Source organism: Oncorhynchus tshawytscha, linkage group LG06 (genome assembly GCF_018296145.1).
Source record: "Oncorhynchus tshawytscha isolate Ot180627B linkage group LG06, Otsh_v2.0, whole genome shotgun sequence".
Classification (NCBI taxonomy): Eukaryota; Metazoa; Chordata; class Actinopteri; order Salmoniformes; family Salmonidae; genus Oncorhynchus; species Oncorhynchus tshawytscha.
Window position 1 is genome coordinate 40,473,301 of NC_056434.1, and position 20,483 is coordinate 40,493,783.

General features: G+C 42.2%; 1 protein-coding gene across 1 annotated transcript in view; it reads right to left on the reverse strand.

The window, feature by feature from the left end:
- LOC112232088 (diphosphoinositol polyphosphate phosphohydrolase 3-beta) overlaps window positions 1-20,066 on the reverse strand; it is a 32,645-nt gene extending 12,579 nt beyond the window's left edge. The window contains exons 1-2 of the mRNA XM_024398883.2: window positions 19,678-20,066; window positions 1,587-1,697 (exon numbers count right to left, since the gene is read on the reverse strand). Coding sequence (XP_024254651.1) covers window positions 1,587-1,697; window positions 19,678-19,821 — 255 coding nt within the window. The 5' untranslated portion in view covers window positions 19,822-20,066. The remainder of the gene's footprint in view (window positions 1-1,586; window positions 1,698-19,677) is intronic.
- Window positions 20,067-20,483: the final 417 nt, after the last annotated feature.

Below are 20,483 nucleotides of genomic sequence, written 5' to 3' on the forward strand. Positions count from 1 at the left end.
ACGGATTGTGATGTAAGCATGAGAAAAAATATTAAAAGATTCTTGTGACCTAGCCCCTGACTGTTTTGGGAGCCTGACAACAACTGGCAGCATTCCAGGACTGGAGCCCATGGCTCTGGTCACATGATCCTGCAGAAGAGCCATAATTCAGGTTTAGGTTCCTGTACCCCTCCCGGGTACCACTGGCTGGGGCTAGGTTACCAGGACCACCGGCTCATATGACACAGGCCTCTACCAGCACACTTCAGCTCTATGATGGGATAATTCCAATATGTTTTGGGGGAATTGTAAAATATTTTGTAATGTAATAAAATTAAGTAAACTGCCCATGGTTGAAATACAAAGATAATACTTGAGGGTAAAAAACAAATCCACATTTTTGACAAACATGGGCTCAACAGGGATCAAATCAAAATGAAATCAAAATGTATTTGTCACAATCGCCGAATACAATAGGTGTAGACCTTACAGTGAAATGCTTACTTACAAGAAAACAATGCAGTTAAGAAAAATAAGTGTTTAGGTAAAAAATACAAATAACAAATAATTAAATGAGCAGCAGTATAACAGTAGCGAGGTTATATACAGGGGGGTACCGGTATAGAGTCAATGTGCGGGGGCACAGGTTAGTCGAGGTAATTGAGGTTATATGTACATGTAGGTTGAGTTAAAGTGACTATGCACAGATAATAACCAGAGAGTAGCAGCAGCGTAAAATAGGAAGGGTGGACAATGCAAATAGTCTGGGTAGCCATTTGATTAGCTGTTCGGGAGTCTTATGGCTTGGAGGGTAGAAGCTGTTAAGAAGCCTTTTAGACCTAGACTTGGCGCTCCAGTACAGCTTGCAGTGCAGTAGCAGAGAGAAGAGTCTATAACTAGGGTGGCTGGAGTCTTTGAACATTTTTAGGGCCTTCCTCTGACACCGCCTGGTATAGAGGTCCTGGATGGCAGGAAGCTTCGCCCCAGTGATGTACTGGGCCGTACGCACTACCCTCTGTAGTGCCTTGAGGTGTTTAGCCACCAAGAGGGAACACATGATAAAACTGAATTGTGTTGCAATAATCATAAGATTGAAAAAAAATCTGACACTCAAGCGCAAATTAAACCTCCATTAAACTTCCATTATGTCTTTCTTTGGAGTGGATGTGTTGAACTTGACAGAAGAGTGGATGGACAATTTGAGTTATTAGCTCCCAACAGCCTGTGTTGGTGTGCAACTCATTTAACTCTATTCAGGGTCATGTCTCTCTCAGGACGAGAAGGACGTGGGTAACTGGACACTGTCTCTAAATGTCACCGCTCCATTCCTCACAGCTGTCAACACGACACCCTGGGGCAGAGCATGGCAGAACACACATGGACTCTGTGAACAAGTCCTGTCATTCTTTTCACTTAACCACTAAACCATTAGCTCAACTGGCTGTCTGTGCAGTGTATAACATGCTCAATCTAGAACGTTTAGAACCAAGGTCTCCCCTTCAACCTGAGTCTACAAGGGCTATTCATTTATCTAAGAAACTGTTCCTCTAACTTGGTGCATTACAGATAGATGATTAGGATAATAACATTTCTATGGGTGGGCTCACCTCTTCATACACCTCTCTGACTGCTGCTCCACACGGCTCCTCCTCAGGCTCCATCCCTCCTCCTGGGACAATCCACTGGTCTGGGTGCCGACTGCTGCTCACCAGCAACACCTGCAAAGGCCAAAGGGTAAAGTAAGCCAATGATACTCAAATAGTAGGTCACATCTGTCCCACAAGCCTCTAGTTTCTGGCCAGTGGAGTTACCTAACTACACTATCTCACAGTCCAAACAAGATGCATGAGGGATAAACTGGATGTGTGGAAGTCTAAACATATTCCCCCTTACTAGCAATGACTTTGCTGATAGCTACTTTGAGAAAACATTTACTTCCTATAACTGATGTGTGGTTGCCCCACCTAGCTATCTTAAAATGAATGCACTAACTGTAAATCAAATCAAATGTATTGGTCACATACACGTCTTTATCAGATGTTATTGCGGGTGTAGCAAAATGCTTGTGCTTCTAGCTCCGACAGTGCAGTAGTATCTAACAAGTAAAATCGAACAGTTTCACAACATATACCCAAAATACATGTAAATCTAAGTAAGGAATGGATTAAGAATATATACACTACTGTTCAAAAGTTTGGGGTCACTTAGAAATGTCCTTGTTTTTGAAAGAAACAATTTTTGTCCATTAAAATAACATCAAATTGATCATAAATTCAGTGTAGACATTGTTAATGTTGTAAATGACTATTGTAGCTGGAAAAGGCTGATTTTTAAATGGAATATCTATAGTTGAAGTCAGAAGTTTACATACACCTTTAAAATAGTTTAAAATACATTTAAACTCAGTTTTTCACAATTTCTGACATTTAATCGTAGTAAAGATTCAATGTCTTAGGTCAGTTAGGATCACCACTTTATTTTAAGAATGTGAAATGTCAGAATAATAGTTGAGAGAATTATTTCAGCTATTATTTCTTTCATCACATTCCCAGTGGATCAGAAGTTAACATACACTCAATTAGTATTTGGTAGCATTGCCTTTAAATTGTTTAACTTGGGTCAAACGTTGAGTAGCCTTCCACAAGCTTCCCACAATAAGTTGGGTAAATTTCGGTCCATTCCTCCTGACAGAGCTGGTGTAACTCAGTCAGGTTTGTAGGCCTCCTTGCTCGCACACGCTTTTTCAGTTCTGCCCACAATTTTTCTATGGGATTGAGGTCAGGGCTTTGCAATGGCCATTCCAATAACTTGACTTTGTTGTCCTTAAGCCATTTTGCCACAACTTTGGAAGTGTGTGCTTGGGGTCATTGTCCATTTGGAAGACCCATTTGTGACCAAGCTTTAACTTCCTGACTGATGTCTTGAGATGCTGCTTCAATATATCCACATCATTTTCATCACATCGACTGTGTGAAGTGCACCAGTCCCTCATTGCACCAGATATTATTTAGGGGCTTCATAGCAAAGGGGGTGAAGGGGGTGAATGCACCACTTTTCGTTTTTTTTTTTTAAATTTTAAACAAGTATTTTTTTTCATCTCACTTCACCAATTTGGACTATTTTGTATATGTCCATTACATGAAATCTAAATAAAAAATTATTTAAATTACAGGTTGTAATGCAACAAAATAGGAAAAATGCCAAGGAGGATGATTTCTTTTGCAAGGCACTGTATATTAACCAACACACTGATCAGCAGTACAGCCTTCATCTGGGTATCTGTCCATTGAAAAATACAGTATGTCGTATAGTATATCTGACACCAGCAGAAGTACCTTCCAGGGTGAGGGGGGTCCGTGATGGGCAAAGCTGCCAGCAGAAGAACCCCCCAGCTCAGCTCTGTGCCAATCACATGCCCACCCATGCCCAGGTCTATAAACATGGCATTTAATAACAGGTGGCTGAGAGTCAGATGGCAGCAGGGTACAGGTAAGGGGATCTACCCACAGTGTCTGGATCCCACATTAATATATTTCTGGTGAAACAGATGGAAATGGGTCTTAGAAAACATCTACCAGAAAGTCTTAAAAGGAATTAGAAATACACTAACTATACAAAACATTAAGGACATCTGCTCTTTCCATGACAGACTGACCAGGTGACTGCAGGTGAAAGCTATGATCCTTTACGGATGTCACTTGTTAAATCCACTTCAATCAGTGTAGGGGAGGAGACAGGTTAAAGGATTTTTAAGCCTTGAGACAATTGAAATTGGATTGTGTATGTGTACCATTCAGAGGATGAATGGGCGAGACAAAATATTTGAACAGGGTATGGTAGTAGGTGCCTGGCGCACCGGTTTGTGTCAAGAACTGCAATGTTTTTCAGGCTCAACAGTTTCCCATGTGTATCAAGAATGGTCCACCACCCAAAGGACATCCAGCCAACTTGACACAACATTGGGAAGCATTGGAGTCAACATGGGCCAGCATCCCTGTGGAACATCAGTTTGTCTCTGTGAATGGTTTGTCCTCTGACAAATCAACTGTAAATTTCGGTGTTCCTCAAGGTTCCGTTTTGGGACCACTATTGTTTTCACTATATATTTTACCTCTTGGGGATGTTATTCAAAAACATAATGTTAACTTTCACTGCTATGCGGATGACACACAGCTGTACATTTCAAATGAAACATGGTGAAGCCCCAAAATTGCCCTTGCTAGAAGCATGTGTTTCAGACATAAGGAAGTGGATGGCTGCAAACTTTCTACTTTTAAACTCGGACAAAACAGAGATGCTTGTTCTAGGTCCCAAGAAACAAAGAGATCTTCTGTTGAATCTGACAATTAATCTTAATGGTTGTACAGTCGTCTCAAATAAAACTATGAAGGACCTCGGCGTTACTCTGGACCCTGATCTCTCTTTTGAAGAACATATCAAGACCATTTCAAGGACAGCTTTTTTCCATCTACGTAACATTGCAAAAATCAGAAACTTTCTGTCCAAAATGATGCAGAAAAATTAATCCATGCTTTTGTCACTTCTAGGTTAGACTACTGCAATGCTCTACTTTCCGGCTACCCAGATAAAGCACTAAATAAACTTCAGTTAGTGCTAAATACGGCTGCTAGAGTCCTGACTAGAACCAAAAAATTTGATCATATTACGCCAGTGCTAGCCTCTCTACACTGGCTTCCTGTCAAAGCAAGGGCTGATTTCAAGGTTTTACTGCTAACATACAAAGCCTTACATGGGCTTGCTCCTACCTATCTCTCTGATTTGGTCCTGCCGTACATACCTACACGTACGCTACGGTCACAAGACGCAGGCCTCCTAATTGTCCCTAGAATTTCTAAGCAAACAGCTGGAGGCAGGGCTTTCTCCTATAGAGCTCAATTTTTATGGAACGGTCTGCCTACCCATGTCAGAGACGCAAACTCGGTCTCAACCTTTAAGTCTTTACTGAAAACTCATCACTTCAGTGGGTCATATGATTGAGTGTAGTCTGGCCCAGGAGTGGGAAGGTGAACGGAAAGGCTCTGGAGCAAAGAACCGCCCTTGCTGTCTCTGCCTGGCCGGTTCCCCTCTTTCCACTGGGATTCTCTGCCTCTAACCCTATTACAGGGGCTGAGTCACTGGCTTACTGGGGCTCTCTCATGCCGTCCCTGGAAGGGGTGCGTCACCTGAGTGGGTTGATTCACTGATGTGGTCATCCTGTCTGGGTTGGCGCCCCCTTGGGTTGTGCCATGGGGAGATCTTTGTGGGCTATACTCAGCCTTGTCTCAGGATGGTAAGTTGGTGGTTGAAGATATCCCTCTAGTGGTGTGGGGGCTGTGCTTTGGTAAAGTGGGTGGGGTTATATCCTTCCTGTTTGGCCCTGTCCGGGGGTGTCCTCGGATGGAGCCACAGTGTCTCCTGACCCCTCCTGTCTCAGCCTCCAGTATTTATGCTGCAGTAGTTTATGTGTCGGGGGGCTAGGGTCAGTTTGTTATATCTGGAGTACTTCTCCTGTCCTATTCGGTGTCCTGTGTGAATCTAAGTGTGCGTTCTCTAATTCTTTCCTTCTCTCTGTCTTTCTCTCTCTCGGAGGACCTGAGCCCTAGGACCATGCCCCAGGACTACCTGACATGATGACTCCTTGCTGTCCCCAGTCCACCTGGCCGTGCTGCTGCTCCAGTTTCAACTGTTCTGCCTTATTATTATTCGACCATGCTAGTCATTTATGAACATTTGAACATCTTGGCCATGTTCTGTTATAATCTCCACCCGGCACAGCCAGAAGAGGACTGGCCACCCCACATAGCCTGGTTCCTCTCTAGGTTTCTTCCTAGGTTTTGGCCTTTCTAGGGAGTTTTTCCTAGCCACCGTGCTTCTACACCTGCATTGCTTGCTGTTTGGGGTTTTAGGCTGGGTTTCTGTACAGCACTTTGAGATATCAGCTGATGTACGAAGGGCTATATAAATACATTTGATTTGATTTGAACACTTTCGAGTCCATTCTAAGACGAATTGAGGCTGTTCTGAGGGCAAAAGGCAGTGGTGCAACTCAATATTAGGAAGGTGTTCCTAATGCTTGGAATACTCAGTCTACATCAAAACAGAATAATGTTGAAGACCCCTGCCAACTAACATCAGCCCTTATATTTAGTTCTGGAGAAATTGTTCTGCCTTCTGTAAGTTTAAGAAACATTGCCAAACCCCCATATTTCTTTGATATTTTCGAATCACTCAGCCTCATGAGAGAGGATAATGAAAGTTCACGGAAGTAACAAGTAAAAGGTAGGCCTATCAACTAGTTTGTTTCAGTTCAGTAAAGAAAAGTAGAGTATAGTTAAGTACAGTGCAATAGAGTTCAGTACACAGTAAAGCCCACTAGAGTTGAGCACCCTCAAAACAACACAAAAAAACAAAGGAGATTTTAACAAAATTCTGTTCCTGTACTTAGCATCTGCACAGTTCTTCCAATAAAAGTGTTTTGGTAAAAATGTTAGATAGGCCTTGTACATAGTTGGATGATTTGTTCAACTTTAATATCAATGGTTTTTGTCTCAGCGCAATTCCGTTACTGTAGAATTGCCCTTATATAGAATAACCCGCAATCTCAGAATTTCTAGGTGTTATCGGGCAACCAAAATAGAACCAGTGAACATTGGAAAGATTAAACTGTGAATTGGTCAACTTTAAGATTACAACCCAAAAGAGCACAAGGAGTGACTGTTTATAGGCTGGGATTATTGAAGTAAATACTTATCATGCAACAGGGTGTGTAACACTACCTTTGAGAATTGGCACAGAAAGAGGAGTCTCACCCACAGTAACTATGTTTAAATACACAGCCCAAGATGTTTGTAGAAACAATGGCAGCAGCACTCCTACACCCAACTCCAAAGCATACACTCTGTCAAGAATTCACATGAACGCAGCGCAGAACACACTCTCTCTCTCTCTCTCTCTCTCTCTCTGGTGCACTCACAACCAAACAGGTTTTTGCAAAAGCACTGGATCAGCAGTTGCCTTTCTGCATGAAAACCACAACAGTTTAGCAGAGCAGCTGAATAACTCTGACCAGTGACCAGTCCTGATCCAACATACCAGTGTGAGGGCCTTGTCAAGACGTTTCTTGACAAGGCCCTCACACTGGGCGTTTCAGTGGTGAGAAAAACATAAACAAGGCGTTTCAAGACGTTTCAGTGGTGAGAAAAACATAAACAAGCTCACATTACTGCATCTACTTATGAGCCTGGCATCCACTGATTTTGCTATGTTTCATGCTGTTCCACTTGAACAGAAACAATGGTGAGTGAAGCGTTCAGTCTGGTTTAACCAGGCTACCTACTAATGGTACACCAGCTCAACTTGGCAGAGTGATTCAATTTAATTCATTGCATAGATTTTCATCATAGCCTTCTTTAATGCAAAAAATTGTGGCTGGGACTGTTTTTTTCTCCTGATAATCAAATGCAATGCACCATTATTTAACACCAAACTGTCGCTGTGTCTGTTTTTTAAAGAAGTGAAAAATCCATTCTATGCGGGAAGCTACAAATCTAATGTACCCATCTCTGAATGAAAATGACTCCTCAGATGCATGTATGACCGATATTTCTTACAGAATGGAGATCTATGCCACTGATGGGGGATTTCCTGTGTTCACACCTCTTCATTGTATTTCTGTGAGTAATATACGCACTCTGTCACCCTGCCAACTTGCAAACACGTCTCAGCTAAGGTTAAGTTCAGTTAAGTTCGGGGAAGGAATCTGAGGATCCTGTTGTCTGGATCCAACAACAACTCTAACTTCCTCCTCTTGTCTAGAGCCTGTTCCCAGAACTGTTCCTGTCCACCTGGTCTGCTGGGCCATATTCATGAGGGAACAATGTAGCAAAACCTTTTGTAGGGAAGACAAAAATTAGCATTTCTCATTGGACAACATTAGTCCCTCCCCGTTTCAGTCAGTTTTCTTACATTTGGTGCCTAATGAATATGACCTCTGGCCTCATCTCTGGAGAGTTTACTGGGGAAGGGAATGTAAAGCAGGCATGCAGACTGGCTGGATAGCCTACCACAGAGTGTGAGAAACACAAATCAAAGACAATATAACCTACTAGAGACGAGTACCATAGCTTACGAGAGAAAGAATGGGTGAGAGAGTGAGACTGTGTGTAGGTGAGAGAGTGGAGAGGTGGGAAAGTGAATCTGGGGGGGTCATTCCATGTCATTTCAGCAAGCCATGAAATCCGTCATCTCAGATTGTTCTGAAAGTTAGAAACAGATAAGGTAAGCATTCCAGAAACACTATTTTGTGAAAATATAATTTCATCTCTGATAAATTAAGCTAATTGATTGCACCCAAATTGGCCATTTAATTTATTGGATTCATATAATATTCTTTAATGATAGTACCTAACATCCGATTTGGACAAAACACTTTTTTCTAACAATGAGTAAGACAGGACATAGGGTGTGGGTGGTAATACATCCTCGTCCATACCCTGTAAAGAGAAATGTATCACTGAAGTTGTTGGGTTTATGTCCATCCTACATCCTGGTATTACCAGGTTCTGAACACTAGATGGTGCTGTTCTTGCTATTAGGTGATTGTTTTTGAAGAATCATGACAGCAATCCATTAATTTGCAGGTGAAGACCGTCGCTAAGAGGGCACGACAACACCTTTCCCCCATCAGGAGACTGAAAAGATTTGGCATGGGTCCCCAGACATTCAAAAAGTTCTACAGCTGCACCATCGAGAGCATCCTGACAGGTTGCATCACCGCCTGGTATGGAAACTGATCAGCATCTCACCGTATTTTCTTAACTCTTTCTTGAATTGCACTGTTGGTTAAGGGCTTGTAAGTAAGTATTTCACGGTAAGGTCTACATTTGTTTGATTTGATGCACACTTTTGAGTTGATGCACACTTACTCACACACATCCTTATAATCACAAACACACACATTATAGAGACATTGAACCACTGGACCCCTCCCGTTTCACACTGTGCATTTAAATACCGTATTCCCGACATCGCTCATTCTAAAATTTCTACTACTGTACATTGTATTTTAGTTACACTGTTTAACCACACCGCCTATTTATTTAAATAATGGGTTCTTGGTATACAGTGCCTTCAGAAGGTATTTTACAACCCTTGACTTTTTCCACATTAGTGTCGCCACGATACCAGATTTTCAAAAAAAGAAACAGCACAACAAAACTTTATGCAAAATTGTGGGTGCTACAGCTTGCAAAATAAACAATTGTGACTCTAGGTGAAAACATAATGCTTTTTGTTTATAACATAAGGACTGTTTTCCTCAAGAAATTCAAATCGGCTTCCTAGCCATGGTACTTCAGAGTGTCGCGATACTCATGACAGCCCTATATTAAACAGGATGAAGAAACAATGCTCCGAGCCACAGCGCCATACTACTTGTCAAACATACAGAACTGATACTACAGTGCCTTTGGAAAGTATTCCGTCCCCTTGACTTTTTCACATTTTGTTACGTTAGACTTATTTTAAAGTTGCTTAAATTAAAAGAAAATCCTCAGCAATCTACACACAATAACCCTGAATTTTTGCAAATGTATATAAGAAACTAAAACAGAAATACCTTATTTACATAAGTATTTGGACCCTTTGCTATGAGACTCAAAATTGAACTCAGGTGCATCCTGTTTCCATTGATCATCCTTGAGATGTTTCTACAACTTGATTGGAGTCCACCTGTGGTAAATTCAATTGATTGGACATGATTTGCAAACAAAGCAATCAGGGGAGAAGGGCCTTGGTCAGAGAGGTGACCAAGAACCCGATGGTCACTCTGAAACAGCTCTAGAGTTCCACTGTGGAGATGGGAGAAACTTCCAGAAGGACAACCATCTCTGCAGTACTCCACCAATCATTCCTTTATGGTAGAGTGGCCATATGGAAGACACTCCTCAGTAAAAGGCACATGACAGCCCGCTTGTAGATTGTCAAAAGGCACCTAAAGGACTCTGACCATGAACAACAAGATTCTTTGGTCTGATGAAATCAACATTGAACTCTTTGGTCTGAATGCCAAGTGTCACGTCTGGAGGAAACCTGGCACCATCCCTACGGTGAAGAATGGTGTTGGCAGCATCATGCTGCTGGGGTGTTTTTCAGCGGCAGGGACTGGGAGACTAGTCAGGATCGAGGCAAAGATGAATGGCGCAAAGTACAGAGAGATTCTTGATGAAAACCTACTCCAGAGCACTCAGGACCTCCGACTGGGGCGAAGGTTCAACCTTCCAAAAGAACAACGACCCTAAGTACACAGCCAAGACATGGCAGGAGTGGCTTTGGGACAAATCTCTGAATGTCCTTGAGTGGCCCAGCCAGAACCCGATCAAACATCTCTGGAGAGACCTGAAAATAGCTGTGCAGCGTCACTCCCCATCCAACCTGACAGAGCTTGAGAGGATCTGCAGAGAAGAAGTGGAGAAACTCCCCAAATACAGGTGTGCCAAGCTTGTAGCGTCATACCCAAGAAGACTCAAGGCAGTAATCGCTGACAAAGTTGCTTCAACAAAGTACTGAGTAAATGGTCTGAATACTTATGTAAATGTAATATTTCAGTTTTTTTATTTTTTATAAATGAGCAAAAAATGATAACCTGTTTCTGCTTTGTCATTATGGGGTACTGGGTGAAGATTGAGGGGGAAAAAACAATTTAATCAATTTTAGAAGGCTGTAACGTAACAAAATGTTGAAAAGGTCAAGGGGTCTGAATACTTTCCAAATGCACTTGTTGTTGGTTGTGGGATTGGCGTGGTGTGTGTGTTTGTGTGTGTGTGTGTGTGTGTGTGTGTGTTCATGTATAACTCATTGGTTGGGTCCAAATTGGCTGTTAAGTACAATATTTATTAAATATATGAATCCTCTAAATAGAAAATGGGCAATTTGGGTGATCTATTAGCTTATTTTCTCAGATATCAAATTCTATTTCAACAAAATGTTGCAGGAATGCTAATCTTATCTGTTTTATCAACAGAAACGACTTAAGAACAATCTGAGATGGTGGGGGTCAATCCTCATTCTTGTGATTTTTGAGATAGGGGATAGCTATTGCCCCTGCCCAGCGTTTCTATAAATTGCACCTGATAGGGTGTTTAGCACATAGTGTAACCCTCGCCCCCCTGGCTCTCACAATCACATGCAGGCCTGAGAGATGGAGTCTTGTCACCAGGCAGAGCAGTCATTATCCAAGATGCCCCCTCTCTTACCACTTCAGTCCCATGTTAAGTCCGAAACAGTGTGTGTGTGTACTGCATACAGGAGACCTTTAACTTTGTGGTGCCTCAGCATAGTTAGTAATCACATTAATACATGTGGTGACCAGTAGCGTTGTGTGGGCAATATCACTGAAGCTAAGCCAAGCCAGTAAAATAGCCATATTACAACCTGTTGCGTCATTTGCTCTGTAACCCATTTGTTCATAAACCACTGTGATATACAATGAGGCAGTGACAACAAAAAGACAACAGTCACACAGTAGCTGAATAAATTCAACTACACATATGTTCGTTTCATCACAAAGTCGGAGAGCAACATCTGTCCGGTGAAGTCCACAAAGCAAATATTGCATGTAAAAAACAGTTATCACCTGCAGCATGGTCAAGCAAGTTAATGTTTTGACAGTTTACTAAACAACTACTGATTTAGAACCATGGCATTACCCCAAGTCAGCACAAAGACAACAGGAGATCTGCCTCTGCTATTCCAGCACCATTTCAACTTAAACATTTAAACATCATCAAATCAACAAGGCTATAAATGCTTAGTTTAATATACTGAAAACCAACTTAAAGATACCAACAACTATTTAGTCCAATCAGTGTTGCTAAATATCATGTCCCTTGGCATCCATGAATACACGCCACTGGTGGTGACTGTTGTGTATTGGGGTTGTGCCGCATAGAATCATGGGTGTTGTATATTGTAGACAGAACTCGTTCTAGATCAGTGGTCACCAAACCTTTCTGAGTCAAGATCACTTTGAGTCAAAATGCAAGAAATGCCGAGATCTGCCACTCTGATTTTTTTTTTAACATGACTTAAAAAAAATAATCTTATTCAACATTAACTTATTAAAAACAGTACTGTAGCAATGGAGGTTTGTGCAGTAGGCTATAGGCCCAATACATTAACACCACATATTGGATTTGCTTGAATTGCCCTGCCAATGCATTGTTGTTCGGACCATTTAAAAAAAAAAAATATTCAGCTGCATTGCTGGTTGTATCGGGAGTGGTAGGAAGAATGAGCATTTCATGGCTTATAAAGGTGTTGACAGTGCTGAGTAAAAACATGAACTCACTCATGAAAACAGCAGCTCTTTGCTGTATTTGTTGACAGTCTCTCTAGACATGGTTTTAAATCTTTTGAAATCTCAACTTTGCTTTAGCTTTTTTTCATGCCTGCTACGTTACTGCAGATACGGTATTCTGAGCCATCCGATTCGCCAGCGCTGGGCCTATAGTGCACTTTACTTGCTCTCCGGGCCCCCGGAAAGGAAGAATTTGTACCTTCAGACACATGAAATGGTTCAAAATGGGAACACTTCGCCTACCTGGCACGCAGGGCAGCTGAAATCAGGGTACCTACCTCCAACAGCGCGAGACTAATACATTAAAATAGGAACGCAAGGCTTTATCGTTGTTGTTTTTTACAGAAATGTTTGGCAATCGACAAGGAATGCGATCGACCGGTGGGTGACTACTGTTCTAGATAAATGGTTGGACTAATTCCTGTCCACCTTGTGTATCATCATTAGTGAATTGTTATATAGACGTGGTCATGAAGTCCACGTGACCTAACAAAAGATGGGCGATGAATAAGTCTGAATCTACAGTGACTATTTTGTTCTTAAAAATGTGTCATTATGAAATGGTCACCTAAAGTCATCAGGGCGTTGTGTCATGGTTCGCTGGAGGTTTTGTCTAGTTCCCTGTTGGTCCCGGGGGATGCCCCCGAGGACGTTTTTAGGACTTTCTTGGTCCCCTGAACATTCTTGGGATGTTGTCTTGGACCCCTGGAGGTTTTTGTCTATTGCCCGGTTTGTCCCGAGGACGTCCCCTGATGGTCACAAAGAACCCCCCCCCCAAAAAAAGTTTTACCCAGGGCACTAGCACCATAGGTTCATTACACATCACCCCTTGTTACTGTTGCCAACCCCATCAAGGCTCTGATTCGTGAACCCCTGATCCAGTCACAGCACTTTGTCTTTTGGCAATGCTAGGGACACACACAAAAACAGTGCTTTTTGACACACTTTGACATACATGACTACATTGTGTATGTTTATTCATACAGTAGTTATTATTTACCATGTCCTCACCTAGGATTTCAACTCACAACTTCTTAGTTCACGGCATTACGATCTGCCTGCTACGCCACCATGTCTGTATCAATGGCCTGTTCCTACACTTTGCACTTCAAAGTAAATCTCAGCTCTGTTAAAAATGAATTATATCAGTGATTCAGGAGTAACATTAAAACAGAAAATTCCCCAATAACATTAGACAAATATACTGAAAACAAACTCAAAATTGCTGAAATAAGTAAATGAAATCAGTGAGAGAATAGTCATATTAACTGATAGCTAAAATAGCAGTGCAGATGGCACTCTTTTGCTAAGAGCAGAGGTGTATTGTAGGTTATGAATGTGTAGGTGACTTCTGAAGTTCTACAGACTTAGTGGCATAGCAGAAAGATTAAAATACAAAGTCCAGAGGTTGTGAGTTCAAATCCCAGGTGGGGACATATTGAAAAGTCAGTACTAAGTGATCATGTCAAATGTAATCATATTGTCACTGATTAAAGATTGTTACACTAATTTAGCTGAACAGCAAACAGTTTACCATACAACCCTCATACCATTTCATTACTTTACTTATAATGGTTTGGGACACCTGGGACCATCACGTCACAAAAACCTCCAGGGGACCATGATATAATGTCCCAAAAATGTTCAGGGGACCATAAACAGCGTCTCAAGAACGTCCTTGCGGACGTCCCCGGGATAAACAGGGAACTACTCAAAACCTCCAGGTGACTATAATACAACGTCCCAAGAACGTTCAGTGGGAATGTAAAGGGAACTAAACAAAGGTTCCCCAGAGAATGTTCCCTTGGGACCATCATGCAACATTCTTAGAACGTTTTCAGTATGTCAGTGGGATAATGTCACACCAAAACCCTCAAGGGAGAAAATGGATAACGTTGCCGAATGTCCTCAAGATGTCCCCTGTTTGCTGAGTAGGCTAATGTTAGCACAATGTATTGCTAAAAGAGGCAAGTGTGCATAGTTGAGCTAGCTAAGAGAACGTGAGTTAGCATCGTAATGGATGGTAGAAAAGGATTTAAGACGGACATCGGAGCGGGAAAACAACTTGAGAATCACGTGGCTGTGGAAAATATTGCCATGGTTGAAGACAATATTGAAGTGAGTGACAATCAGGACTCTATTGACAAATGGAAAATGTCTGGAATTGTTATAAACAAACAGTTTGGTGAAAGTATTGAGCAGTGGAGATCATATACACAGTGGTTTGAATATTTAGTTCTTGCAAATGACATTGATGAGGATAAAAAGTGTGTTATGGACCAAAGTAGGCTTGGGCGATATACCATTTATACGGGGTTATTTAAAAAATTGACGGTATGATTTTCAATACCCAGCTGGGGCTGCAGGGTAGCGTGCTACGCCACTGCGTATAACTGGAAGCTAAGTATAACTAGCAATGCTGTAAAGAGGGCTTCGAACTCGACCAAAACAATGGAATTGTTCTTGAAAACGTGAGGGGGGCCGTGAGGGAAAGATCCCGGGTCTCCTCATTGCCCCGCAGCAAAATTAGTCTATATTCAGGCTATTGTTTGTATGTGTATTTCATACTATTTTGAGGTAAAAATCAGTATAACGATTGTATAGATGTCAACCCCAACACACGTTCATGTCATCGTTAACAATAAACTGCATTACAGTTACAAATGACTGACTACCATCAACGACTTCTCTATGCCTGCTATGTTAACCAGCTTATACGAACTTGAGTTAGCATTTAGCAGTCACTTCTTCTAAACTTGAAAAGGGACAACTTCCACATGTTATGCAGTGAAAACAGCCAACTATATCAAAATCGGACTTAAGTAAGCACATTGTGGGCCTGTTACAATACATAAATCATGATTGATTTGACAAATATCGCCTTTGTTAGACCAGATTTGTTGAATGTGCGCCAATCTAGACAATGGGATGTCTGAGTTTCATTGACTCCTTTACTGCATAGACCCAGTCGGTATTAGATAGAATGTCGCGGCCCCACCCGCCTGTTGGGAAAACAACATGTGGTTACCTACAGTGTAGGTTACCCCACAAATACTTGGCTTTTTTAAACGCAGTTTTATTTTTGTCTGCAAAACTACATTGAAGCAAAGTACATCATGTCTAAAGATTACTTTTCAACATTGCTTGCTTCCGAGTGTTCTCACTACTTAAGAAAACATAATATTGTAGGGCTTCCCTCATGCCTCTTTTCATGCTAGCTACCAGCCACCCGGACACATTGAATGCTGTTGAGCAAGAGAAAACAGAGGTGAGTGATAGACAAGGAAGTCAAACTGAATATAGCTGCTGCTAGCTCCTAGGCAACTTTGCAGTATTTAGTTTTGTTGTGTGCTATTTCTTACATTATTAGCCCAGAATGTTTTTTGTGTTATTACATAAAGCTGGAAAGATCTTTTGGATATCAGAGCAGTGGTAACTCACCAACATTACAACCAGAAATACGACTTTCCGGAATTGGATCCTTTGTTCCTACCCCCCAAGGCAATTAAAAAAGTATCCCAGAAGCTGCTCCAAGATGCCGCCGGTGGAAAGTGCTATTCGGAGTGAACGTCTAATCCAACTCAGGAGGCGTGCACCCCATCCACTGCTTCCGAGTATATTACCTGCTAATGTTCAGTCTCTGGACAATAAAGTAGCTCAGGGCGAGGATCTCCATCCACAGAGACATCAGGGATTGTAACACCACTTTTCACACAATCATGGCTCTCTCCGGATTTTCTGTCCCCATCCACATAACCAGCTGGGTACTCTGTGCATTCCAGAATAAAAAACTCTCCAGGAAGAAGAAAGGCAGAGGTGTATGTTTCATGATTAACTACTCATGGTGTGATTGTGATAACTTACAGGAACTCAAGTCATTTTGTTCACCCGACCTAGAACACCTCACAATCAAATGCTGACCGTATTACCCCCCAAGACAATTATTTTCGGTTACACTCACAGCTGTGTATATCCCCCCTCAAGCCGATACCACGACGGCCCACAAGGAACTACACTGGACATTGTGCAAACTGGAAACCACATATCCTGAGGTTGCATTTATTGTAGCTAGGGATTTTAACAAAGCAAATTTGAGGACAACTCTATCGAAGTTCTATAAACACATTGCTTGTTGTAATCGCACTTCAAAAACTCTCAACCATTGTTACTATCCCTCCGGGATGGCTACAAGGCCATCCCCTGCGCTCCCTTTGGCCAATCAGAACACGACTCCATTCTGCTCCGCCCTTCCTATAGGTAGAAACTCAAATAGGAAGTACCCATGCTAAGGTCTATTCAATGCTGGTCTGACCAATCAGAATCCATGCTTCAAGATTATTTTTATCACACGGACTGGGATATGTTCCAGGTTGCCTGGGAGAATAACAATGACATATAGATGGAGACTCAGTTCATCAGGAAGTGTATAGGGGTTGTTGTTCGCACTGCGATTATTAAAACCTACCCAGACCAAAAACCGTGGATAGATGGCAGCATTCGTGCAAAACCATGGCAAGGTAACTGGGAATATGGTTGAATACAAACAGTGTAGTTATTCCCTCCGTTATGCAATCAAACATGCAAAACGTCAGTATAAAGACAAAGTGGAGTCGCAATTCAACAGCTCACACACGAGACGTATGTGGCAAGGTCTACAGACAATCAAGGATTACAAAGGGAACATCGACGTCTTTCTCCTGGACAAGTTAAACACCTACTTCGCCCAATTTGAGGATAACAACGGCCCGCTCTCAAGAACTGTGGTCTCTCGTTCTCTGTTGCCGACGTTAGAAAGACATTTACGCGTGTTAACCCTTGCAGGGCTGCTGGCCCAGAGCGCAGCCCTAGCCGCGTCCTCAGATCATGCGCAGACCAACTGTTTACGGACACTCCAGCCCAGTCTGCTGTCCCCACTTGCTTCAAGATGTTCACCATTGTTCCCGTACCCACGAAAGCAAAGGTAACTGACCTAAATGACTATCGCCCCGTAGCACTCACTTCTGTCATCATGAAGTGCTTTGAAAGGCTAGTTAAGGATCATATCACCTCCAACTTACCTGACACCCTAGACCCAATTCAATTTGCATACCACCCCAATAGATCCAGAGATGATGCAATCGCCATCACACTGCACACTGCCCTATCCCATCTGGACAAGAGGAATACCTATGTAAGAATGCTGTTCATTGACTATAGCTCAGCCTTCAACACCATACTACCTTCCAAGCTCATCATTAAGCTCAGGGCCCTGGCTTTGAACCCCGCCCTGTGTAACTGGGTCCTGGACTTCCTGAATGGCTGCAGCCAGGTGGTGAAGGTAGGAAACAACACCTCCACTATGCTGATCCTCAACACAGGGGCCCCACAAGGGTGCCTGCTCAGCCCCCACATGCACTCCCTGTTCACCCATGACTGCGTGGCCACGCACGCCTCCAACTCAATCATCAAGTTTGCAGATGACACAAAAGTAGTAGGCCTGATTGCCAACATTGACAAGACAGCCTACAGGAAGGAGGTGAGGGCCCTGGTGGAGCGGTGCCAGGAATATAAACTCTCCCTCAACGTCAACAAAACAAAGGAGCAGATTGTGGATTTCAGGAGACAGCAGAGGGATCTCGCCACTATCCACATCGATGGGACAGCAGTGGAGAAGGTGAAAAACGTCAAGTTCCTCGGCGTACACATCACTGACAATCTGAAATTGTCCTCCCACACAGACAGTGTGGTGAAGGCGGAGCAACAGCGCCTCTTCAACCTCAGGAGGCTGAAGAAATTTGGCTTGGCCTCGAAGACCCTCAAACTTTTACAGATGCACCATTGAGAGCATCTGTCGGGCTGTATCATCACCTGGTACGGTAACTCCATTGCCCGCAACCACAGGGCTTTACAGAGGGTGGTGCGGTCTGAGGACAGCCACGGCCTGTTCACTCCGCTATCATCCAGAAGACGAAGTCAGTACAGGTGCATCAAAGCTGGGACCGAGAGACAGAACAACAGCTTCTATCTCAAGGCCATCAGACTGTTATATAGCCATCACTAGCCAGCTCCCACCCGGTTACTCAACTCTTAGAGGCTGCTGCCCTATGTACATAGACATGGAACACTAGTCACGTTGATAATGTTAAACACCATTTTACTCATTTCATATATACTGTATTTTAGTCAATGCCACTCCGACATTGCTCGTACTAATATTTATATATTTCTTAATTCCTTTATTTAACTTTTCGATGTGTGTATTGTTGTGAAGGTAAATACTACTGCACTGTTGGAGCTAGGAACACAATAATTTCGCTACACATGCAATAACATCTACTAAATATGTGTATGTGACCAATAAAATGTTATTTGATTTTGATAGCTAGGTTTCCATCCAATTTGTGAGATTTTCATGCGAATATTCTAAAATCTGCATAAAGCAATATTCACATATTCCATCAAATGTTTCCATCAAACTGAATTTTTGCTGATAAAAGGCTGTGCATGACAACATAGTTATTTTTATGTGCACTTTTACAGTTAAATTTCCAAATACCAATGAAAAAAATACAGGTTAAATGGGTTTCAATTGCATTTTCAAATCTGATGGGTTTTTTTCACGAGCCAGGTAATTCATCTGCATGAAATGGATGGAAACGTGATTATAGGTCCAAAAAGGTGGTAAACTATATGTCCAAATACAGTAGCCTAATTCTCACTCTGCATCCAATTGGGGGTAGTTGTTTTTGTATATGTGTTTATTAAAACTATGGCCCGAGAAAACACGGCTTATCCATGTCAATGAAACTTTGATGTTGAAAAAAACTATAAAACGTAAGAGGCATCAAAACATGCATTATTCCTCTCTCTGTATCACTGGAAATTACATGACTGCGATGACAAACGGACCAGTGTTGTTATGGCCACTTTCTGGCTGAGTCAGAGAGCGACTGCCAGGATGTACATGAGCTCTCATAAGCATATCCTTTTATAGGTCAGATGTTGGTGCATTTATAGCTGATTCCCATTAAGCTGGACTTCCATGAATCAATAACTGCCTTTCTTCCTCCCTGTATTTCTTACTTTCTCTCTCTTGCGCACACACACTGTTTATCAACAGACCGAACACACCCACCCACCCACCCTGTAAAGTTCCCTCCCATGACATCCCATGATTAATGCCACGTACGAATTTGTCAGAGGTAGACAAAATATATTTACATGGAAAGTTTACTGAAGGTTTTCGTTATCTGAAAGATAATAAAGAACGTGGTAAAATAGGCAAATATGTTGGGATGCGTCAGTCATGTGAATATCTATACAATGTTAATGGTCGGAAAACTAAACACCTAGACCAACCATACCTCGTCCTCTTTTTCATTCTTGAAACATAAACATGCCGCTCTTCTCTTGAAACCTTCGCCATCATAAATCCTCGTCTGGTTGGGTTTAAACTTCATCATATATTCACAACCTTCGTGCTCCAAGGATATCAAGCTGGAGTGCATAAGGATCCAACCAGATCAAGTCAAGTGCCTACTTGGTCAAGAGAGGAGCAAGAAACTACGCACAGAATCTCAAAATAAACCTTCAGGCAATCAAACTTCAACGTCGTTCATCTATTCATTCACAGCAATTAAGCACCCCATATCCCCGGTGTGTTGATGAATCTGCATAACATCCTGTCTAGTTGCCGCTGTCAAACTGCATGTTCCCTACGCCAACTAGCACCATCTGTGGTCCGTGAGCACCGCATCTTGCTGACCTCACTACAACGCAGCGACCACATATCAGCGCCAGCCCCTGCGACGTTACATGCCACGATTAGACGTTCAATAACTTGGCGTTTCCCAAATTGAAACACCCTCGGTTGTCATAATCCTAGCCTACTCAATCTAATTTCAAGTTGTTTACGGTGCTACTCTTACCTGCAAGTATACTATTTAAAACTTTACATTCTGGCATAAGTGAAAGCAAAGTCCCCATTTCGAGGTCCATAAGAAAACATCACCGTTTATTTGAGCTAAAGATGCAAGCAAGTAGGCTACTGCACTCAATGCAGTGTTCAACACCAATATATTTACCTTGTAGCCAGCTCAGTCAAACCTGCACCATTGTACCTAAAATTATATCGATCTTCACTTTACTATGCTGTCCTATAATGGTGAAA